The sequence below is a fragment of the Theropithecus gelada genome, chromosome 2, assembly GCF_003255815.1.
Source record: "Theropithecus gelada isolate Dixy chromosome 2, Tgel_1.0, whole genome shotgun sequence".
Classification (NCBI taxonomy): Eukaryota; Metazoa; Chordata; class Mammalia; order Primates; family Cercopithecidae; genus Theropithecus; species Theropithecus gelada.
In genome coordinates, this window is record NC_037669.1 from 160974205 (window position 1) to 160999918 (window position 25714).

A 25714-nucleotide genomic window follows, 5' to 3' on the forward strand; every position below is an offset into this window, starting at 1 on the left:
ACACCAGCAGATTTATATTAGAAAAGGATTTCTAAGGATAAAAACTAATGGCTCAAATAATTGTTTTCACTTTTCTCCCCAAACTTTGACACTTAATTTATGAAAGAGATTACCAAATTTCTGTTTAGATTTATCAACAAGTGTTTTCAACTTAAATTTTTAATGCTTTCTAAAACATAAAAATCCCACAATTTTATAAGTTATATGTAAATACTTTTTATTTTTAACATATTTAAATAAGTTATATGCAAACTTATTGCTACATTTAAAGAGTGTTTACAAGAAGTCAGGCTGGGCGTGATGGCTCACGCTTATAATCCCAGCACTTTGAGAGGTCAAAGCGGGCAGACTGCTTGAGCCCAGGAGTCTGAGACCAGCCTGGGCGACATGGCAAAACCTAATCTCTACAAAAAAATACACAAAATTAGCTAGGTATGGTGGCATGTGCCTGCAGTCCCAGCCACTCGAGAGGTTGAGGTAGGAGGATCACTTGAGCCCAGATGTCCAGGCTGCAGGAAGCCATGATCACACTACAGAGCAACACCTTGCCTCAAACAAAAAAAAGTGTTCAAGAAACTGTACCCCCCCACACACACACAGACACATTATAGAAATCTGGAAAGGTTATTCTTGTTGGCATTTCACTGGGCTTTGAAGTAGAGGTAAAAGCTCTCTCTGATTCTCAACATTGGGACAGAGATAAAAGGATTTCAACTTAAAGTAACACTGTCCACAATGATCTCAAAGTCGACTGTACTGGAGCATTGTGTAGGAGACGAGACTAGAAAGGCCAAAAGAATTACACGTAAAATTTAAAAAACTAAAGAGGCCAAGTGCTGTGGCTCATGCCTGTAATCCCAGCACTTTGGGAGGCTGAGGCGCGTGGATCACCTGAGGTCAGGAGTTTGAGACCAGCCTGACCAACATGGTAAAACCCTGTCTCTACTAGATATACGAAAATTAGCTGGGCATGGTGGCACACGCCTGTAATCCCAGCTACTCAGGAGGATGAGACAGGAGAATCACTTGAACTCAGGAAGCAGAGGTTGCAGTGAGCCAAGAACGCGCCACTGCACTCCAGCCTGGGCAACAGAGCAAGACTCCTTCTCAAAAAACAAACAAAAAATCAACATTGTTTTCTACTCTTCTGCCACAATTACTCATTCAGAGTAAGTAGCTGTTTTCTAATGGTAATGTTATTTACTCACTGGGGTTTCCTCATGTGGCATACCTTAAGCTATGTGGTTCGCTGACACACACATAAACATACATACACACACACTCTCAGAAAGTGTCTTACTGCAAGTATCAAAAAAAAGTGCGGCCAGTAATTCAGATCAGTGTTTTCCAGTCAGTAACCTTAATAACAGATTCACTATTAACATTCGATAACAAAGGAGACTGAAATATTATCTTGTCCTTCTGCATTTTGAATTTATACAACTGTTTGCTGATTAATAACTATGCTAAAGGAAAGTTTTTAAAGGAAATCTTATTCTGTCAAAGCTGAGTTTACTTTCACTTATTGCTTAATTTAACAACAACAAAAAAATGGATGTGTTTTTCTACGAGCTTATAATTAGTCAGCCATAGCTTTAACACATCCAGCTGGGAAATCTCAAGGACACAACAAGCTTTACATTTCAGATGGACCTGTGTCCCACTAAACCCTGCTTAGCTTAGGTTCTTCTGCTAATAGCTCTACTATTCAAGCCAAAGGCCACAGACTAGTATCTTTTCCATTTTCCTTTTCTCCTATCCAGTCACGTCAATGTTATCTCTCAGAAGATAAAAATTCAAGGCTGGGCACAGTGGTTCACACCTAATCCCAGCATTTTGGGAGCCCAAGGCTGGTGGATCGCCAGAGCTTAGGAGTCCGAGACCAGCCTGGGCAACAAAGTGAAACCCTGCCTCTACCAAAAATACAAAAAAATTAGCCAGACATGGTGGTGTGCACCTGTAATCCCAGATACTCAGGAGGCTGAGGTGGAAGGATCACTTGATCCTGGGAGGTAGAAGTTGCAGTGAGCCGAGATCACACCACTGCACTCCAACCTGGGGGACAGAGTGAGACCCTGCCTCAAAAAAAAAAAAAAGACAATTCAAATTCCATGCCTTTCTCTCCATCGTGACTGCCACAGCTCAATCATCCCTTTACTCCTTAAGCTTCCTTGAGTTTCTAATTGGTCTCCCTATTTCAGTCTTCACAACTGATCCTCTGTGCTTCCATCAGCATGTTACGATACAAAAATCCAAACTCACATCAAACTCTTGAAATGCCCTGGCATGCTATCAGACAAATCAATTGTCTCTGCTTTCACCATTAGGCTTCTGCCTATCTCTCCAACCCTTCACACTGTACTTCCTGGTCTTAACAGTGTCAAACTCACTGTGGTTTTCACAGATTCCTTCTAGCCCCTACCACCACCTCTGCAGAGACTTTGCTGTTTGGCTGCAATGTCCTACTGCTTCTCAGCTGGAGTTTCCCAACTTAAAATTTGATTCAGCTGTCACTAGTTCTAGGCAATTTCCATGACAAATTTCTTTGAGGATCCCATGAAGTTATTTGTCTCCTTCAGCTACTGTAGCTTTCTGGACAACATTTACCATCCTACTGGATATATTTCACATTGGTCTCCAGAACTGACTGAAAACTTCCTGAAGGCACGATACTACCTTTTTTTTTTTTTTAAATCTAAACCCACAACAATGTTTATGGACAACTGTATCTACATTAATACCAGGGACTGGTTAACCACTATCCATTATTAACAATAACCAACTCTTGACAACCAAAACCCAAAATAATGTCATTAAATAAGAGTTAATAGTTCAAGTGGTAGCTGAGCTCAAGGAAACTTAACCATCAGAGTGATCTCTCTGTCCAATCACATACTAGTTAAGGATGAATATCCATACCACGTTTTAGTGTGCAAATCAGCTGCTGTTTGGATTGCAGGAGCTCAGTCTTAAAAAGTGCTTCAAAGATTTTCAAAAGCCAACGTCAAGGAAATTATCTAGTGAAATGTGCACTGGACTCATTTTAATCTATGTGTATTTTTAAAGTAAATAGGCAAAGATCCCTATTAACTTTCTTGAAATAGCTTATTAGCAGTAATATCCCCTGCTATCTGTGTTCATGGGCTCCTATAGGGCAGGGATGCCATCATCGTTCTACTTCTAGCACACTCCAGGTACTAAATAAATGTAATGAAAAGATAACCAGTTCATCATCTAACTTCATGGATGAGTCATATGCGGAAGTGAATTGCCAAGTGACAGAGGCAGAAAGCAAGGTAAAGTTAATTAAGTTTCCTAAATATTAGTTTATTGTTTGCCTCCAACTCATTTCAGTGAGAAACTATTTTTAAGTGTGACCAATACATACTTTACTTATGTAGTGTATCAAGGAGACCAAAACTTAAGTGATCTCAAAAAGACTACCAATGTAAAATACATACCCTACATGGACATGACAGGTAAATAATGTGTCTTATTCTTGTGAGGGTGGTTACTGCTATAAACAAAGCCTATATCCTGAGAAGGGAGGGTCTTTGGGTTGCATGGTTTCACTTTTGTTTCATCTCTGGGTTATGCAATGTCCAGCATAAATGTGACACAACATGTTCAGCCTTGTTCTGTGTGGCCAGTTTTGATCACTTCAGAACTGTTTACCTCATCAGTGCATTATTTTAAGTTCTTTTCTTTTCTTCCCTGATGTTTAGCCATTATGGGGCCAAATAACTCCATAAGGTAGTTTAACAGGGAAAAGCATCAAATAAGTTAGTATTGTTAGGGACTCTAGCAAGTCCTAGGATTAGGAAATGGGGTAAAAATTTAAAATTTAGATACCAGCACATTTAAATCATCCATGTCAACTTGGATTAATATATTATGGAAAATTGCAATCTGGATCTGTACTGTACATTCAACTTCTTTTTAAATCATAGATTCTGTGTACTATGCATTCTCCAGCATCCATATGGATAATTTTAATTTCTGTATCTTCAGCATCCATATGGATAATTTTAATGCTAATAGTCCCCACTGGGATGCCATTAACTTAAGAAATCATTTTTATTTTTATAGTACAAAGCAAATGAATGTATAGGCACATTTATTTCAATCAAGTCATAATCTGAACCTAAAATGCAAAGCAAAAGATTAACGTGCATTTAATACGTATTTCAAGTCTTTGTAACAGAGAAGAAAAATCATTACAAAATTAAGGTATGAGACATCAAGTCACTAATGATAGAGCTGATTAGACAATGGCTTCCATGTTCCATCTAATGACATGGAACAATGTACATTTGACAATTCAGCCTTAAAGGGTTAAGTAGAATAAACTTCAGGCAGCTCCTTACACTCAACTGCCTCAGTAACAAGACTCAAAGAATAGATATTTTCCCTATCAATGACAATAGTTCAGTGCTAACACTTGTAGTTTCATATTGGATAAAAGCTAAGGAATGGGTCATCCTGAAAGATTATAAAATACAAAACTTATTAGCTTCAAGAAGGATTAAACCTCTAAGAATTGGGACCCATTTCTGTTTATAGATAGAAATATTCAACAGAAAAACAAATTTCTAATTTTAAATTTCTGGCCCACATACTCAAAACAAATGACCTATACCTCATCAAGCTTTTATGAAAACTGATGGCATTACACACAAAATTCATCATCTCCCTAGCATGCCCAATGAAACAAAAAGAAGGTACAGAACACGTGATGAAAGTAGAAGAGACAGACTCAGATTTGTGCTAAAATCTAGGCCAAAGAAGCTGCAGATGCACACAGAGCAAGGCCAGCAAAGAATCTTCCACATATACTCTGGTTCATAAACCATCTGTTTGGGTTTGGGGACTTTTTATTCTTTAAGTCCAGTAGCCTATACTTCCTAAGAAATATGATTAAAAACTACATAACAGCAAAAATAATAAAATAGAATTACTTAGCTGAGGTATTTGGATTTATATTTAGAGGATGACAAAATGATATTTGACAAAGTATATAGTCTCCTTTAACTCAAAAAGGAAGACATGTTAATATAATTTATTATAAACTTCAGCCCCATCAGTCTTAAATGTTTTTGACTCTATGACTAAGTGTTAATTATGGACACTGTTATCCTAGAATACCACTTGATAGCCCTGCATTAATTCTGCTATACCAAAGACATACCTTTTTAAAATAAAATAAAATTAAATTAAATTAAATTAAATTAAATTAAATAAAGCAACCATTTACACTTACTAAGAAAAACAAAAATTTACTTCAAATTGTAGTATAGGCTTTTCAATCACAAAAAGAAAGAAAAGAACAGTGATCTGACAGTGGTCACATCCTGTGCAAAAAACTTGATACAAAAATGGTAGCACATGGTATCTGAGGTGCTTACATTACAGGAAAAAGGAAATACAGTAGCTGAAATATGGCACTCCTGGGAATCAACTTCTAAACCAAATAGAATGCCTTTGAAATGATTAAATTTATTTGTGTATTAGTAAGAAAGCCCCACCACCATAAATAGTACAATATTTAAAAATAAAAAAAAATATATCTATCTAAGATAGATAGTGTATTTATACTGTTAGACTTCTTTAAGTGCAGAAGGTGGTTCAGGTTTTGCCCTTTTTTTTAAATTAAATAACTGACCATATGCTTTATAAAGTTTCACTCAATCACAAAAGCCAATTATATCAAGGAATATGATATCAAAGTTGCATAATTTCATGTGGGACTGCCAGCAGGTTAAAGTCTTAAGTCTTTAACATTAATGTTCATTTTTAGTCAATGAATAGTTAAAAAGTTCTGAAATCTTCATATCCTCTTGAACTTGCCCTTCTAAATGATCCTCAGACTGCAATTTCTAGTTTGCAAATAAAATAATGCAATATGCATCATACTTCAAGAAAAGATGATGATGTCGAACTAACATGCTTCTGGATCTTTTCCCTGCTCCTTTCAACCTTCTTTATAATTTCTGCCACTATGCACACTGATGAGGTGAGACCCAAAAGAAACAACAGATCTGCAAGAGAAAATAAGTTGGGTTTTACATTTCTTTGAAACTTACAGTTGCAAAGCTTAATAGCTTACATTTTTCTAGCATTTTACCACAATTTTTTTTTTTTTTTTTTTTTGAGGCGGAGTCTTGCTCTGTTGCCCAGGCTGGAATGCAGTGGTGTGATCTCGGCTCACTGCAACCTCTGCCTCCCGGGTTCAAGCCATTCTCCTGCCTCAGCCTCCCAAGTGGCTGAGATTACAGGCATGTGCCATCATACCCAGCTAATTTTTGTATTTTTAGTAGAGATGGGGTTTCCCCATTTTGGACAGGCTCGTCTCGAACTCCTAACCTCAAGTGATCTGCCTGCCTCAGCCTCCCAAAGTGTTGAGATTACTGGCATGAGCCATGGCGCCTGGCCACCACAGCTTTCAAATACATTGTTTCACAACTATTCCATAACGTAGGCACAATCACCCTCAGTTAAAAATAAGAAAAGAAAAAAAGATATTAAATGACTTATCCAAAGTCATATAACTAGGAAAGGCAGCAGCCAGAATTAGAACCTAAGTCCTCTGACCACTTTCCCTGAAACCTTATGTGGCTAGCCTTTATCAGTAACACCAACAAAAGGAGTTTTTTTATTTCATAGATCACACAGCCCTTTAAAAAAGTACTGTATCAACAGTAGTCGACACTTTGAATGAAAATGCCTATCTGAAGATTAAAAATTTGACATTAATATGTTCTATTTCAAAGCATAGAAGACTTGTCTTTACAATAGTATCCACACTATCTCAATTCTTATTTACTGCTTGGAAAATTGCAGATGTTTCCTTAAAATGCCATTTTTTAAAAAAAGAGGAAGCAATGTGAATATGGAATTAAAATACTGAAATTCAACTAGTTCAATTTCAAGGTAAATTTTAACTTGTAACAAAAAATACAGTGGCACTGTATAACTATTTTCACAAATACCCAAATTAAGAATTCAATAAAGGATAGCATTATTGTCAAATACATCTTTCCTCACACTTACATAGGAAAACTGATTTTTAAATGCACTGTACTATACATATAATAAATGGTAACGTAAGAATAATGTGTAATTTCCAAATAATCTTTATAAAACATTCTACTATTTGGGTCAGACTGACATTTTGTGAAATTAGAATGTACAAACAAGAAAGAATAAGAAAGAATTATTCGTTTAACTACTGAAAATTCTAACTTTAAAGAAGAGAGCAACTTGGTTTTCAGGGAGATTAAGTCTAGTTTTCTCTTCATACAAGATGGCATAGTACATAAAAAGTTATAAACTATACAGCAGGTTTTGATTTACTATATTTGAGAATCACATAATATGATTTTTATAACAATTGATAACCTATAAAAAAGCAAAAACCAAAACCCTGGATTCAGGTGAGTAATTCCCCTGAGCTTTCCCAAATGAAAAAACAGATTCCTTTTTCAAATCAAGTGATTTACTTATTTTGCTATTTTAAAAGAATTTTAAAATTAAAACGAACACATTAGAAAATATGATTTATCTAAAGTATATAAATGATAAAGATAACGTTTTCTTTACCCAGTATGCTTAGGCTCTCAGTCTGAAAAACCTTTTGAAGTGGAGGAAAGTAAATTACTAGTAATTGTCCCATGATGGATCCAAGAACTGCATAGCAAAACATTTTATTACTGCAGAGTCCAATCTCAAACACAGACTTGGTCTGTTGGCAGAGCAGAGAGTTCAATTATTACTCCTTGGTCACAGAAATAACTTCTTTATTATATTCACTTCTAATTTTTAATAAGCAGTATAACTTTATCACTGAATTCTACAGTGTCAATTCTATGAAATCTCTTAAATTGTACTATTGTTTTGGAATAATTCAGATGGAATAAGGGTAAATATTAAAGTAGCTTTTATTTTATTTATCAAGAAAGGGCTTGCTTAAAAAAAAGTGACATTATATAAATGAGACCATTTTTAACATCCCAAACATCAAGAAACTTTATTTCTATTTTGCTAAATCATTTCTTCTTTTAACATCCCAAACATCAAGAAACTTCTCTGTAGTTTGCTAAATCGTTTCTATCCATTCTCACTAAGGTAGATATCTAAAATCCTTTCTTGGAGAATGGACCTAATTATGTGTGTACTGAAAAAGTAAAACCACTTTTCATAAAAAAATAATTACAGCTTCTTCAAAAATTGGTCAATTAGTGAGAATTCACTGTACTCGGAAGTTCTAGCATGGCAAATGGTAATATAGTTAAGAATTCATAAAGTGCTTTAAAGCTGAAATGAATAGTCACGCCTCAAATGAAACTAGTTTTTAAGGACAATATGCTCTAAAAAAGTACCACAAAGCTCTAGCCCATTATTTTCTATCAAAACACTTAGACCAAGCAGCAGCAGTCACATCTTAAGATACAACAAGGGAAGAAAAGCAAAATTAAAATGTCCTAAGCTTTGACACAATGACAGGAGTGATGGGAAAAAAATTGGCACAAAACTGCTATTGTACTCCTAGCAATACTGTCTTCTAAGATGAGATTAATAAAATCTCAACAGAACCTATGAGGTTTGTTCTATGCTCAGATAATGTTAACCATGATCTATCTTATAGCTATAGCCAGCTAAACCCAGACGACAACACCTGTGAATTATTAATACTTTTATGTTCTAGTCAGACATAAAGCTTACCTCCCGCAAATGCCCCATCCTCATTGTGACCAATGGCACATGTTTATAAGAAGGCTATGTCTGGGGCTGCAATCGGTGGTTACAAAATTAAGCAAAGCTTAAAACCCATAATCTTTGCCTACTTATTAGAAAGCAGTCTACTCAAGTGAGTCAATCAAGTCAATCAACTAAGATCACCTAAACATACCTGGGATCTGGAACTTAGTGCATTGAACATGTCAAAAAACACAAAGCATGTGAAGGTCATTGTTGTGTCTCGAGGTGTAATCACATTGTCTCGTAGCTGTCAAGAGGTAATAACGAAATTACTTTTCAGTGGCTGAATTTAATGGATAAATAACATGCTTTTTAAAAAATATAAATATTTTCTATTAGGAAGAAATAGCTTTAGCCTAACATACGAAACGTTAAAGCTACCCAAATTTCCTATAAATCACCTAGCGAATAGTTGTAATCTACATAATAAAAAGTAAAAAAAAAAACTCATGAACTATATATTAGATATTAAAATACTGTTATTATTTAAAAATAAAGTGGTTGTATGATTTTAAGACTCAGGTTTTCAAAATTCTCTCTAAATTTTCATTTCTTTTTATTGTATCTGATACTTCTCTGCAGATTTATTCTAATACATGAATCAATAATTTTATTTATCCATAAAGATGGAAATCAAACTCTTTTAAAATGTTCTTATCATATTTTTCACTAAAAGAGGCTCCCTTAACTTCCCAGCCTTCTGGGTCACCCATCAAAATAACTAGGAATCCTATTATATATATAGAATTCATGTTAATATAGCAGCTTGGCCAGTGAATATACCTCACGCCAGAAGACAAACAAAGTCCCACAAACAATGATTATTGATGAAACAAGTATTTTAAGTATCAAGTTTTTAGTCAAAATGCTGTCTTTCCAGTTGCGAGGAGGTTTACGAATGACATCTTTATCCACTGGTTCTACTCCAAGGCTTAAAAACAAACAGAAAAATAAATTACTTTCAAGTTTTAAGGTTTGGATTTGTTACTTTCACAACCTCACTAACCTCAATTATTCAGCAAATTAAATGCTTTCTTATGGAAACAAAATGTTGAATCATAAAGAAAACCTTAGCTATGATTATACAAAAATAACACTGATTTTGTCACTTTTTCTCTCCTCTTTAACTTATTTGTTTGGCACAATTTGACGGGGGATAGATAATCAACTTCCAAAAAACCATCCAATTCATTTACATGTAAGTTTACCTCAAATACGGTGTGAAATACATGACCTACCAACTGAATTTTGAAGTATCTTTCATATAAAGAGGTTTTGACTGGGATGATTTGCTGGAGTGGCCAAATGACATCTATCACTCAACTACTCCATTAGCATTAAATTTTTTTAAAAAGTTATGACACTCAGGTCCTCTAATATTTTCCCAAAGTCTCTAAAACTGACAACAGCAGAACCTAGATAATAACACTGAACCCAGAAATTTCTCCATTATATCCAATTTTTAGAAATAAAAGGCTTACTTCCTGAGGACAGGGATAGCACCTATTCCTGATCTATTCTCAACCTTACGCTAGGCATCTAACAGTGGAAAGGCTCAGATCTACACTGCATGCACACTCAAAAAGAATAAATAAAATACGCACATCACACAATTTATAATATAAATGTTAAAACATTTGCTGCAAAGTTTTCCAACACTGTCCATAAATCAAGTTTTAAAACTTAATTATCAGGGTAGCACACATTCCTTGTTTTTCCAGCTCATGCAATAAAAAACTCGTACCTCTGGGCTGGGGGTCCATCCATAATAATATTGATCCACAAAATCTGCATGGCATTGAGAGGATTAGGAAAGTTCATTAATGTAGCCAATGAGATTAAAGTTAATGCTGCTATACTCCTGTTGAAAAAGAGAGTCATTTAAAAATATCAGCATAGTAAATCTGTTGATTCTATGATACCACTTAAAAATTTCACTACTACTATGGTTTTAAAGGAAGACTGTAAACTATTCTTCATTCATGTGGACATTTTAACGCTAATAGTATTTTAACAAAGGATTTTCAAGATGTTTAGCCAACAGGAACAAATAAAGAATTTTTATATGTGCATGATAGTTTCAACAGTATTTCGGTAACCGTTTTTTGACTACACGATACCCGTTCTACTTTTGGAAAAACATACCAAGAGGAAACAATGAGATGTGACTCATCCCTGATATCATGAGCTATTAAATAAATCACAAAGATTTATATATTTTGATGATATAGACATCTAATTGTTACATTTACAACCTATTTATCATGCCACTTTAAATTTCTGAATACAATAAATTTTCTTTTTGGAAAACTGACATATGAACAATGCTCAGAAATATAAGGCAGATAAGTTTCTAGGCATTCTGCTTAGGTTCTATTTTTCATATAATTTATCCAGAAGACCCATGGTGACAAATTCCTTGCAAACTTACGTGCTCAGCTGGAATCTAACGAAATTTTTAATGTTATTATAAATCCCTTTACCCTCTTCAATTGCAGACCTGAAATTTAAAAAATAAAGATGAAGTGAGAAAATATTATCATATAAAAATGTATCTATACTAAAACACTGTGGAGCTAACTTTGAAAATAAATTTCCAGCCGGGCACTGTGGCTCACGCCTGTAATCCCAGCACATTGGGAGGCCGAAGCTGGCAGATCACCTGAGGTCAGGAGTTCAGACCAGCCTGACCAACATGGCAAAACCCCGTCTCTAATAAAAATACAAAAATTAGCTGGGTGTGGTGGCGCATGCCTGTAATCCCAGCTACTTGGGAGGCCGAGGCAGGAGAATCGCTTAAACCTGGGAGGCGGAGGTTGCAGTGAGCCGAGATCACACCACTGCACTCTAGCCCTGGCAACAAAGTGAGACTCTGTCTCAAACAAACAAACAAACAAACAAACAAATAAATAAAATTTCAACTAATACAACACATGTATCAATATGGAAACATTTATTTTAGCAAAGAATTAAAGTCAAGCCTAAGCTCTACCTGAACTAATTTGTCACAGTATTAAAATTCTTATTCTGAAGAAGATATTTCAACATTAAAATCATACATTGTCTCTCCCCACAAGAGAAAATACTTCACATTCATAATACATAAAATGATTTTTTGTTTTTGTTTTTGTTTTTGAGACAGGGTCTTGCTCTGCTTCCCAAGCTGGAGTGCAGTGGCACAATCTTAACTTACTGCACCTCGACCTTCCTGGCTCAAGCAATCCTCCCATCTCAGCCTCCAGAGTAGCTGAGACCACAGGCTCAAGTCACCACTCCCAGCTATTTTTTTTTTGTATTGTTTGGAGAGATGAGTTTTGACATGTTGCCTAGGCTGGTTTCGAACTCCTGGGCTCAAGTGATCCATCCACCTCAGCCTCCCAAAGTGCTGGCATTACAGCCATGAGATACCATGCCCAGCCATGATTATCTTCTTCACCTTCCTCTAAGCTCATTTTTCTTAGTGGTACAAAATGCAGAGTAAAGGTTTAAACTAATGTATGTCAGGAATCAAATGGCAATGATATATATAAGAATTATAGAATTTAAGCTACATGGTGTTCCTACACATCAAGTAGATCACATGTTGCAGAGGAATTAGAGAACACAGTTTATAAGGATTCATATAAATTCTCTCATTCATTTAGCTGAATCCAAGAAAATCTAGGCTTTTTAATCAACTTCCCGTTTCTTCTAAGAATTCTATATAATTCTAATAATGGAAAGAAAAAACTCGTATCTTTGCAAAAGCTTGGCAAATACTGTAAGTCCTGAGCTCCCAAATGTTTTGCTGTAGGCCAAATCAGAGTAATAAAACAGCCTGGAACATATAATTAGAATTTATCACTAAACTCAGGTCATCCAACAGGTGGCTACCAAAAATAAATAAATAAATAAATGGGATTCACATGATCCCCAATTGAACACTGTAAAACTGACACCACCATGTATTACACTGGAGTCTTAATTGGAAACTGTGGCTTACACAAATAAAGCTTTCTAAATTTAATAAATTATAACATTAAATGAGGGCAACATGAATAAATTACTGATATAAAAAAACAGGTATGGATGGAAACTTCATAATTTTCAATATTTATTATAAGGCCCAAAAAAGAGCCATACATATGCATAATTCTAACTACTTGAATTTAACATAAAGGCCATTACTATACCATCATATTAGTGCCCAGAAAAAGGTGACATGTGGCTGGCACTTGGCAAATATTTCTTAAATGAGAGTCCTGCCATTTACTATGTCTGTTCCAGCCACACAAATCATTTTCTTCAGAACTATACAACAGACCATAAAATAGGATAATTACCCTAGAAAAATGGTTTAGTTTACCTAATTTTTAAATACTAATTCTTTTCCAGTTGAATTCTCTAGGGGTGGGAGACAGGAAAGGATAGGGGAAGATTCTCTGATAGGCATTCACTGAAATAAAGCTTACATTATGGTTTGAAAATCATCATCCACTAGGATCATGTCTGCTGCCTCTTTGCAAACATCTGTACCAGTCTGGCCCATCGCAACTCCAATGTCTGCAGCCTTCAGAGCAACTGCATCATTTACTCCATCTCCTGTCATGGCTACAACTGAACCGTTCTTCTGCAGCGACTACAGTGGAGCAGAGGACAGGGGAGAGGAAGGAATTCTGATAAAAATGTTGCTTCCATACAAAGCAATAAACAAATTCTCCCTAATTATTTTTCACATAATTAAGATTAGAAATAATATAGACCACCCATTTTTCAACAAACTTCAACAAATGGAGATCTCAGTAAGATAAAGCTTAGAAAAAGTTGCTACTAATATTTCCATCTGTGAGAACTGTATCTCTAAATTCTGTTCTTCAAACAACTATACAATGATTCTCAACCAGGGGCAATTTTATCTCCCAGGGGACATGTGACAATGTTTGGAGATGTTTCTGAGTGTCGTGATTTGGGGGATGTCACTGGCATCTAATGGGAAGGGGCTAAGGATGCTGCTAAACATTCTATAACACACGAGGCAGCCCTTCACAACAAGGAATTATCTAGTCCAAAATGTCAATGGTGCCAACGTTGAGAAACTCTGAACTACACAATGGCTGGTTATCATGATTAATAACTTAAGACCATTAACTACTGGATACTATATCAGTTGCTTTATATATAATTGACTAATATAAATAATCATAGCCTTTTAAGTATTGTTCACACTATCACAACACTTATTTCCTTGCTGTATTTATTTAGTTTCTAACTTATTACCGCTATTCACACTGGGAAGACTTGGCTATGGACCCTAGTTAGAACATTCTTTTATACTGTCTGTTTAAAGAAAGCTACATTTGCAGATACTTCGTTCAAGTTTTCTTCTATATCTTATGCCAACTAAATTCTCTATTAGTGTTTCTATGTCAAGCTATTACAAAAACAAACACTGTTTTGCTTCACAGTATTTCTGACCTTGATGCTCTACTTCCTGTAATGCAAACATAACAAAAGTAAAGTAGCAGCATTTTGTATACAGAAATAAAACAATCTGATTCTTAGACACTCACCTTAATAATTTTCATCTTGTGCCTTGGGCTAGCTCTGTAAAATACTGCAACCTGTTAAAATACAAGATACACTAAAAATTTTCAATATTAAGATTTCCACAGAATAACCCATGCATTCATAACTAATGATGAAAAACTCATCAATTTAAGCTGTATTTAATTTGCCACTGAGATCAAGCTTAAGCAATATGCCATATGTTTGTTAAGACATTCATTTGATATGGTCATTTCGATCTTTACCAAAGGTACCACAGGAAATACACAATCTAAACAAGTCATCCAATTTATACCATTATGTGTAAACTCTGGAGAGAAAACAGCCTTATTCTTGAAATGTTCCAGAGACAAAAAAAAAGGAAAAATTCTCTTGCATCTGTTTCCTACAACACTCGCATACAACTAAAATAGCCTTTTCCCTTTGTTCTGTCTTCAGGAGCAATAAAGAACAGCTGCTTCTCAATGTCTGTAGAGCCATTTTTTAGTGTCAAGTGTCTGCTCATTCCCTTTTACTCAGGTTAACTCATTAGCCTCTCTTCCACTGTACCTCTAAATTGCTTATATGATTTTATCTCTCCAAAATACGTATTTAATCCTTTTTTCTGACCCCATCTCCTGATCTCCTGAAATCCTTTCACTGTGTCCCAACAAATCTCCGGTATTTTTTACTCTTTTTCACTTTGCTCTAACCTAGTGTTTCCACAAAACACTGCCATCCCTATAACCTCCTCAAATAGTACCACCGGAGGAGCGTAGAGGTAGAGCATGGTATCCTCTATTCTCCCTTCATAAAACCTCAATTCTGAATGTCAGATGAGACTGTCACTCACTAACTGTAGGCATTCACTGCTCCAGAGTTCACAACCCCTCATTTCACAATGATTTTTAACTTCTGCCTCACTGTCATGTCACTCTCTCCAACAATATTTACAAGTTATGGTGATTTCAATACACATAATACACCATTCTCTTTCCCACTCTCCTAGAGGATTAGTTCATATTACTTTTCTCTCCTCATACCTCCAATCTATCCCCTTTCTCTAGCCTCCTTCTCAGCTGACCACCTTGCTTCCTACTTTGGAGAAATCAGAATCAGAAGAGAATTTCCACAATTCCCCCAACTCAGTATCTGTATCCAGGAACTAAACTGCTCTGGTTTTACTACAATGAACTGAATAGGCATCTACTGCAGGTCAAAGATTCTACCTTCCTTACCTATTAAGATCATTACTCCAGAAATTCTCCTCCCTCCTGTGCCAAAATGTTTTCCTCACTGCTACATCTTAACCATCAGTATACAAAAACATGTCCCTTCCATATAAAAAAAGAAAACCACTTCTCTTCCCTTCCCATTTCAGCTGCCACCTTTTCCTTTCTTTTATTATTATTATTATTATTATAATATATATATATATTTTTTGAGATGGAGTCTCGCTCTGTCGCCCAGGCTGGAGTGCAGTGGCGCGATCTCAGCTCACTGCAATTCCGCCTCCCGAGTTCATGCCACTCTCCTGCCTCAGCCTCCCAAGTAGCTGGGACCACAGGCGCCTGCCGCCACGCCCGGCTAATTTTTTGCATTTTTAGTAGAGACGGGGTTTCATCTTGTTAGCCGGGATGGTCTCGATCTCCTGACCTCGTGATCCGCCCGTCTCGGCCTCCGAAAGTGCTGGGATTACAGGCGTGAGCCACCGCGCCTGGCCTATCATTATTTTTTAATGGAAGAAGAAACATGTTTGTATACTGATGGTAAAGTGCAGCAGCAAGGAAAAAATTTTGATACAGGAACAGGGAGGATTTTTGGAGCAGAGTTCCTTAGAAAGTTCCTACACTTGCTGTCTCCCATTCTCTCTGAATCCAACCCATGATCATACTGTTATCACAACTGCACTGAAACACGATTCATGACTTTCAAAGACCCTCACCACCACCACCACATTGCTAATGCCTACAGTCATTTCTCATCTGACTTAACCTCTCCGCCACACCCTAACATCTTAGATGATTAGTCCCTCCTGAAACACCATCTTCCCTTGGCTTCCACCACCACCAACACTGGTCTTCCTCCTACCTTTTTGGCTGTTCCTCTTGTACAGAATTCTCCTGATCTCTCTTGATGTCTAGATGTTGGAGCACCCCAGGGCTCAGTTCCTTTCTCTATAAGAGGTCTCAGAATTCCCTACGCCTCAGGTGAGCATACCCAGGCACATGGCTTTGGATTTTACTTACATGCATTTATTTGAATGCATTTTTATCTCAAGCCCAGACATTTCTTCTGAAATCCAGATCAGCAAAACTAATTCCCATCCCTACTCCACATCTCCTCAGATGTCTCAATCTTGCTCCTTCCTATCCTCTGTTAATGAAAAGTACATATGTGCAGTTGCTAAGGCTCCAAATTTGGGGAGCCATCCTTAATTCCTCCATTTTTCTTATGTGCCAACAAGCAGTTTGACAGCGAATCTTGTTGACTCCACTCACAAATATATCCAGAATTCAACCACCTTACTCCACAACCATTGCCAACACTCTGGGCCAATACCTCCAAAGTGACTTTCTTATTTCTGCCCTAGTTTCCCCCAATTTGCAACACAGTAGCCAAAGTGGCACTGTTAATACAGAAGTGAGATCACGTGTCTTCTCAAAACCCTCAAATGATTTCACATCTCTCTCAGAACAAATGCCGAAGTCCTTTATCATCTACCGGGTCCCTCAAGAAATGCACATCTCACGGCACTCCTATCATTAGTCTTTTCCTGACTGAACTACATTGGCCTCCTGATTGTTCCTCACACATGCCAGGCACACTCACTTCCAGCCTTTGCCCTTGTCTGGAATGCTCTTTCTTCAGATATAACATGGGTCCCCTTTCTGTCAAATAGTACCTTCTCAGTGAGGCCCTCCCTAGTCATACTATCTAAAAATTTCAATCTCCCTCTCTAATCATTCAAATTTTGCCTTTTTTTTTGGGGGGGGGGGGGGGTGCTCTTAAGCACTTATTTAACATAATATATATCCATTTATCTTCTAAGACTCAAGAAGTCAGAGATTTTTGTCCTATACCAACGGTGCTCTATAAAGACAAATAAAATGAATGAACAACTGAATATATCTCAGTACAACCATAAAGACTGTTCCCTGGTTCTCTCCTTTTAATAAAGGTCTAAATAAAAAAAGGTATTATTTTCTTAAACAAAAGACTCTGCTGGACTGTAATATCACATTACTGATTATCCCTAGGCAATTCAAATATCATGAATCACATAATTTATATTTGGGAAATCTCCTTTCTTTCAAAAAAGTTCAAAAATCCATTCAGAAACTCTTCACTGTGTCTTTAAAAAAGACTCAGTTACATATATATCCAAAACATACTGGTAACCTTCTAAGTGAAAACTCTAATTACTGCAGAAATTAATCATGTAGCACACAGCACTGAAATATAACAAGTGTTTGCCAAAGCTGCAAAATAAATCTGTTAGCGAATGAAAGGTCTTGACTGTGAGTTGTCCATGTACTTGGTGTGTTGAACAAAGAATTGAACCAAACACACAAAGGAATAAAAGAATGAAGCAACGAAAGCACAAATTTATTGAAGCAAAAGTACACTCCACAGAGCAGAAATGGGCTCGAGCAAGTGGCTCATGAATCCCAACTACAATGTTCTTCAGGGATTTTTGGGGGTTTTTTTGTTTGTTTGTTTTTTTTTGAGGTGGAGTTTCACTCTTGCTGCCCAGGCTGGAGTGCAATGGCGCGATCTCGGCTCATCACAACCTCCTCTTCCCGGGTTCAAGCGATTCTCCTGCCTCAGCCTCCCAAGTAGCTGGGATTACAGGCACAAGCCGTACCATGCCCGGCTAATTTTGTATTTTTTAGTAGAGACGGGTTTTCTCCATGTTGGTCAGGCTGGTCCCAAACTCCCAACCTCAGGTGGTCTGCCCCCCTTGGCCTCCCACAGTGCATTACAGGCGTGAGCCACCGTGCCGAGCCATTTTTTTTTTTTTTTTTTTTGGNGCCCTAGTTTCCCCCAATTTGCAACACAGTAGCCAAAGTGGCACTGTTAATACAGAAGTGAGATCACGTGTCTTCTCAAAACCCTCAAATGATTTCACATCTCTCTCAGAACAAATGCCGAAGTCCTTTATCATCTACCGGGTCCCTCAAGAAATGCACATCTCACGGCACTCCTATCATTAGTCTTTTCCTGACTGAACTACATTGGCCTCCTGATTGTTCCTCACACATGCCAGGCACACTCACTTCCAGCCTTTGCCCTTGTCTGGAATGCTCTTTCTTCAGATATAACATGGGTCCCCTTTCTGTCAAATAGTACCTTCTCAGTGAGGCCCTCCCTAGTCATACTATCTAAAAATTTCAATCTCCCTCTCTAATCATTCAAATTTTGCCTTTTTTTGGGGGGGGGGAGGGTGCTCTTAAGCACTTATTTAACATAATATATATCCATTTATCTTCTAAGACTCAAGTAGTCAGAGATTTTTGTCCTATACCAACGGTGCTCTATAAAGACAAATAAAATGAATGAACAACTGAATATATCTCAGTACTACCATAAAGACTGTTCCCTGGTTCTCTCCTTTTAATAAAGGTCTAAATAAAAAAAGGTATTATTTTCTTAAACAAAAGACTCTGCTGGACTGTAATATCACATTACTGATTATCCCTAGGCAATCCAAATATCATGAATCACATAATTTATATTTGGGAAATCTCCTTTCTTTCAAAAAAGTTCAAAAATCCATTCAGAAACTCTTCACTGTATCTTTAAAAAAAGACTCAGTTACATATATATCCAAAACATACTGGTAACCTTCTAAGTGAAAACTCTAATTACTGCAGAAATTAATCATGTAGCACACAGCACTGAAATATAACAAGTGTTTGCCAAAGCTGCAAAATAAATCTGTTAGCGAATGAAAGGTCTTGACTGTGAGTTGTCCATGTACTTGGTGTGTTGAACAAAGAATTGAACCAAACACACAAAGGAATAAAAGAATGAAGCAACGAAAGCACAAATTTATTGAAGCAAAAGTACACTCCACAGAGCAGAAATGGGCTCGAGCAAGTGGCTCATGAATCCCAACTACAATGTTCTTCAGGGATTTTTGGGGTTTTTTTTTTTTGTTTTTTTTTTTTGAGGTGGAGTTTCACTCTTGCTGCCCAGGCTGGAGTGCAATGGCGCGATCTCGGCTCATCACAACCTCCTCTTCCCGGGTTCAAGCGATTCTCCTGCCTCAGCCTCCCAAGTAGCTGGGATTACAGGCACAAGCCGTACCATGCCCGGCTAATTTTGTATTTTTTAGTAGAGACGGGTTTTCTCCATGTTGGTCAGGCTGGTCCCAAACTCCCAACCTCAGGTGGTCTGCCCCCCTTGGCCTCCCACAGTGCATTACAGGCGTGAGCCACCGTGCCGAGCCATTTTTTTTTTTTTTTTTTTGAGACGTAGTCTCGCTCTGTCACCCAGGCTGGAGTGCAGTAGTGCGATCTCAGCTCACTGCAACCTCCGCCTCCTGAGTTCAAGCAATTCTCTGCCTCAGCCTCCTGAGTAGCTGGGATTACAGGTGCCCACCACCATACCCAGCTAATTTTTGTATTTTTAGTAGAGACAGGGTTTTACCATCTTGGCCAGGCTGGTCTTGAACTCCTGACCTCATGATCCACCGGCCTTGGCCTCCCAAAGTGCTGCGATTACAGGTGTGAGCCACCATGCCCGGCCTAGGGTTTTTACTAAGTTAAAAGAATTTGGTAACACTCCTAGGTGCCCTTTAGAGGCCTCCAATTGATTACACCCTATGAAAGATTAGCCTGTGACCAATCAGAGACTGAAGTGGAGACTTGGTTCCCAGCCAATCAGAGGCTGAAGTGGAGACTTCTGTCTTGTTATCACAGGAGTAAAGATGTGGCCTACATACCTAGAACTGGCTGCACCTACTGTCCTTTTACTCATCTTGCCTAGAACTGGCTGCACCTACTGTTCTTTTACTTATACGTTCACCCTTGAGTACCCTAATTCTCTATTCTCCTGCCTCATTTCTCCCTGAGAGACATGATCCCCAGAAATCTTTATGGAAGGCAGAGGCACTGAGGATCAATTTTCTGTAGCTGCTTCTTGCTGGTCATGGGTGTCATCCCTGCCTATTGGGGATCATGGCTGTCCTGAGGTTAGGTGGATATCCGTGGGTTGCAGTGAGCCTTGTACTTGGTGGTAAAAGGTGCAGCTGGCTTGATCCAGTTGTGACAGTTGGGTACTTTGGCCTGATTTTAGATTTGGACAAAGAGATAAAAATCATCAAAGAGAGTAGAACAAGGCCACATATTTTCAGAAGCAATCTACAAGGGGTATTTTTCTCTTCTTATGAGTCCTCCTTTTCAGTGTCACATTTGTGGTCAGCACTCACAGTTCTTTTGATGGAGATTAATAGACAAGATGTACTAGGGAAAGGAAGTTATAAAAAAAAAAAAAAGGAAAATATTAAAGGAGAAGTTAATGGAAAAGATCTGTCTTGCATTAGAATAACCTACTGAAGATCCTCAAATCTTCTAGGACAGATTAAAGAAAACGAATGCACTGAAGAAAAAACAAGTGATTGAAATAAAGATTTACAACCTATTAAAAATTAGACAATATATGAATTGGAATAACAATATGGGGACTTGGTGAATATATTCAGCAGAAATATAAATGGAAGTAATGCTGTAAAAATCAGACAAAGAAGAATGAAAGAGGATGACCACTTCTATCAATGAATCAATGGAAAATGTAGAACCCACTAGAAAAAGTCACAAATGGAAAACACTGAGAATTCCCAGATGACTTAATAAACAAGCAAAACTGAGTTTCAGTACTACTTTTTAATTGGCTCTAGGTCAAAGTACACAGCAACACTCCATATTCCAAAAGGAGAATGAAATGTGTTCTAAAGAATTATGAAAAAGGATGGCTGAAAAATATTTTAATGAGGGGCAGAATTAATATGATTCTAGTATATGGGGGAAAACCTCAACAAGCTAGTGATTTAGAACAAAAGGTCTGTTTTATTTGTAACAATAATAAGAGTTATTCAAACCAATGTAAAGCAAAAGTAGCAAACTGTGAGTGCAGTGGCTTATGCCTGTAATCCCAACACTTTGAGAGGCCAAGGTAGGAGGATCACTTGGGCCCAGGAGTTTGAGACCAACCTGGGCAACATAGCAAGACCCCATCTCTACAAAAAAATAACAAAATTACCTAGGCATGGTGGCACATGCCAGTAGTCCCAGCTACTCCGGAGACTGAGTCATGAGGGATCACCTGAACTGGGGAGATCACCTGAACCCAGGAGTTTGAGGTTGCAGTGAGCTATGGTCACACTACTACACTCTAGCCTGGTCAACAAAGCAAAAGACTCTGTCTCAAAAAACAAACAAAGGAAAGCAGAAGATGAGGCTAGGTGCAGTGGCTAATGCCTATAATCCCAGCACTTTGGGAGGCTGAGGTGGGAGCATCACTTGAGCCCAGGAATTCAAGACCAACCTGGGCAACACATGGTGAGACTCCATTTCTACAAATCCTTTCTTTCAAAACAGTTTAAAAATCCATTCAGAAATTAATTTTTTTTCTGTGTTTTTTTTTTTTTAATTATCCAAGCATAGTGGTGAGCGCCTATAGTTCCAGCTACTTGGGAGGCTAAGGCGGAAGATAGCTTGAGCCCAGGAATTCAAGGCAGCAGTGAGCTATGATCATGCCACAGCACTCCAGTCTGAGCAACAAAGCAAGACACCATCTCCAAAAAAAACAAAACAAAATAAAATAATTAAAAAGCTGAAAACCAAATAAACATATTGGCTGTAAGAGGGTTACATGAACACAAAATGAAGTAGGAAAAAAGACAAAATGAGGGTGGGGCAGTCCTGCTAACCAATGAGACAAAAAATTAACTAATAATATTTAGAGTAAAGACTTAGGTATTCAAAACATACAAAATACCTGGGAGGGAGGGCTGGTATTTATAGAATTCCACTTTAAAGTAGGATGAATTTAAGCAATTCAATGAGCTTCTGACAGGGCTTAGGTCTTACTTTGTTTTAGTCTCCTTGGAATAGCATCAGGATATCTGCTATAATTAATGCACACCCACTCTACTTGGGAAATCCCGACAATGTGATTTGTCCAGGCTGATGATGTAATTTGTAATTAGTTTCTTTCTTCTCTAAATACCTTTAGGTTGGTTTACAGAGTTCACCATAATTTTTATAAGACAGCCAGAAGACGAACTGAACAAAGCAAATAAAATGAAAGTTTCACCACATTTAGTATCTCTGAGAAGTTAAGCGAAAGTCTAATGGCAAAATGTTTAAGTAACTGCAGATTTCACATACATTTACTAATACTCTGTCCCAATACCACTAAAAAAAATCCAATATAGGATTTATTCAGAAATAAACATCAGGAAGAGATTACCAGGATAGTATGTGCGCGCACACACACACACACACACACAAAGCCCTATTCAAATATATAAACACCTTCCCCACCCTAAAAACAAAGCAAACATCCACACTGCCCCAATTCTCTGGGTGGCAGTGATCCCAACAGTGATCTACGATCTCAACATATTGGGATCATAATCTTGAAAGATACAATACCAAATGCCATAATACCAAATGCTGAAATCCCTAAAGATCAAAATCCCTAAAGTCTAAACTCCTCAGCCGGGCCTGGTGGCTCATGCCTGTAATCCCAGCACTTTGGGAGGATGAGGCAGGCAGATCACGAGGTCAAGAGATCGAGACCATCCTGGCTAACATGGTGAAACATCATCTCTATTAAAAATACAAAAAATTAGCCGGGCGTGGTAGCGGGCGCCTGTAGTCCCAGCTACTCGGGAGGCTGAGGCAGGAGAATGGCGTGAACCCGGGAGGCGCAGCTTGCAGTGAGCCAAGATCGCGCCACTGCACTCCAGCCTGGGCGACAGAGCGAGACTCTGTCTCAAAAACAAAACAAAAACAACAACAAAGTCTAAACTCCTGAAAATCACAATCACAGGATAGGAAAATTTAATAGAGAATGTTCATGTTAGTGTACATCGAATCACAGAATTTCAAAAAGAGCAGTGCCACGTAGAAAATGAATATGAACATACTCTGATAGCCATGTTCTTAAAGAAAAAAAAGCAATTATTCATCATGCTGCAAGACTTCAAAATATAGTTAATGATCGTGAAGGTCAGCCAGCTTTTATGGACTATCTCCATGCAACTGTCCATCATCTATCTCTGTAATATAATTTTCCATGTCATAATTTCTTTTTAGGTTTTTTTGTTCTTCTTGTTATTTTTTTTTTTCCTTCGGGGGGGAGGTGGGCAGACAGAGTCTTGCTCTGTCACCCAGGCTGGAGTACACTGGTGCGATCTCAGCTCACCACAACCTCTGCCTCCCGGGTTCACGCGATTCTCCTGCCTCAGTCTCCTGAGTAGCTGGGATTATAGGCGCTCACCACCACGCCCAGCTAATTTTTGTATTTTTAGTAGAGATGGGGTTTCGCCATGTTGGCCAGGCTGGTCTCGAACTCCTGACCTCAGGCGATCCATCTGCCTCAGCCTCCCAAAGTGCTGGGATTACAGGTGTGAGCCACCATCCCCCGCCATTGTTTTTCTTTTTTTAGTTTCATTTTCCACTATTTTAAATTGTCAGCATTATTTTTTACAATTTGCTATGCTGTGTATTTCACCTCTGCATCATTTCCAACACTGGAAGCATAAGTTATAGAGACTTAAAGGGTTCTAATTTGTTTTATGCATGTTTTACAAATTTGACTTCACAAAAGTGCATGATCACAATGTTGACTTTGTATGTAAGCATTGTACATGTATGTAAAAATGTTGAAACTTCCTCAATAAATGAACAGATGTCCTTTTCATACATCTGCATTTGTGAAAGATAAAAATGATCCACAGTTATAAAGTGGGGTGCACACAATTTGCAACCATAGTGATAGGTGTTTATGCATTTCCCTTATGACCTATTTCTTTATAAATACAGTTCATATGCTCATAACAGTCCTATGTTATATCTGTCTGTCATATACTATGCCTGAGTGTTTATGCTTGCAAATGCTTGCAAAACTGTGTAGGTTATTTATTATTGCTTATTTTGTATAAAGTGACCAATGGAGCATTTTCATGTTTTTATGTTTCTCAAATAAATTCCTTCTTAAAAATGTAAATGATTTTATTTTAAAATTATTTTTTCCAGAATTAGATTTTTAGGATTTTGATCTTTGGGGACTGTGGTTTTTCAGGATTTTAAGACTTTAAGGATTTCAATCTTTCAGGATTTCAACATTCGAAATTACATCTTTCAGGACTATGATTGGCTCTCTCTGAAAACAGCATTCGTGAGTGATTAGAAGTTCAGAAAGAAAAAATATGGATAAGCAAAATAGTGTATTTCTATTAGTAACAACATCCAAAATCTAACCACTTGCTAGAGGATGAGGGAAGTGGGACTGGAGGTCTAGGGACTTAATGCTACTATATGAAGCATAGTTTATGGAAATATAAACAGAAACCTTTCCAGAGAACAATTCAGCAATATATGTTAAGGGCCTTACAAATGTGTTGAACACTAGTCCAATCATTTCACATGTAGGAATTTAGTGTATAAAAATAAACAGAGATGTATATGGATAAGGGCAGTGGTAAAAAATAGTAACAATAATAATAATAATCAGAGATGGGTACATCTTAGGTTCAATAATATTCAAAGAAACAGCAAACAACAGATGAACTCTGGAGCATACAGACCTGGATTCCACTTCCAATGCCAACACCACTACTTACTAGCTCTGAGACATCAGTCAAGTCTCCCAAGTACTCTGGGCCTCAATTTCCTCATCCACAAAAATGGAACTGCCTGTTTCTTAAAAAACTAAATACACTCTTACCATATGATCTGATTCAGCAATTGTGCTCCTTAGTATTTAGCGAAATGAGTTGAAAACTTATGTCTACACAAAAACCTGTATATGAATGTTTAGAGCAACTTTATGTATAACTGCCAAACCTGGAAGCAATTAAGATGCCCTTCAAAAGGTGAAGTGATAAACTGTGGCACTTTCATACAATGGAATATTATTTAGTGCTCACAAGAAATGAGCTACTAAGCCAGGAAAAGACATGGTGGAACCTTACATGCATATTGCTTAGTGAAAAAAAGCCAGTCTGAGAAGGCTACATACATTATTATTCCAACCATACACATTCTGGAAAAGGCAAAACTCTAGAGACAGTAAAGATCAGTGGTTGTCAAGGATTTGAGGGGAGTGGGGAGGGATGAAAACATCAAACACAGGGATTTTCAGGGCAATGAAACTACTCTGTATGAAATTATAATGGTGGAGCGAGACTCCATCTCAA

The 25714-nt window shown here is 37.4% G+C and overlaps 1 protein-coding gene across 6 annotated transcripts in view; it reads right to left on the reverse strand.

Moving 5' to 3' along the window:
* Positions 1–25714, reverse strand: part of ATP2C1 (ATPase secretory pathway Ca2+ transporting 1) — a 165455-nt gene that overhangs the window by 9408 nt on the left and 130333 nt on the right. For 3 of the 6 annotated variants that reach the window (XM_025374248.1, XM_025374264.1, XM_025374242.1), the window contains 8 exons: positions 14307–14357; positions 13209–13375; positions 11189–11257; positions 10502–10618; positions 9541–9688; positions 8909–9004; positions 7600–7741; positions 5914–6038 (listed from right to left, as the gene is read on the reverse strand). In XM_025374248.1, coding sequence (XP_025230033.1) covers positions 5914–6038; positions 7600–7741; positions 8909–9004; positions 9541–9688; positions 10502–10618; positions 11189–11257; positions 13209–13375; positions 14307–14357 — 915 coding nt within the window. The remainder of the gene's footprint in view (positions 1–5913; positions 6039–7599; positions 7742–8908; positions 9005–9540; positions 9689–10501; positions 10619–11188; positions 11258–13208; positions 13376–14306; positions 14358–25714) is intronic. The other 3 variants (XM_025374235.1, XM_025374250.1, XM_025374254.1) reach the window with 2 other exon arrangements.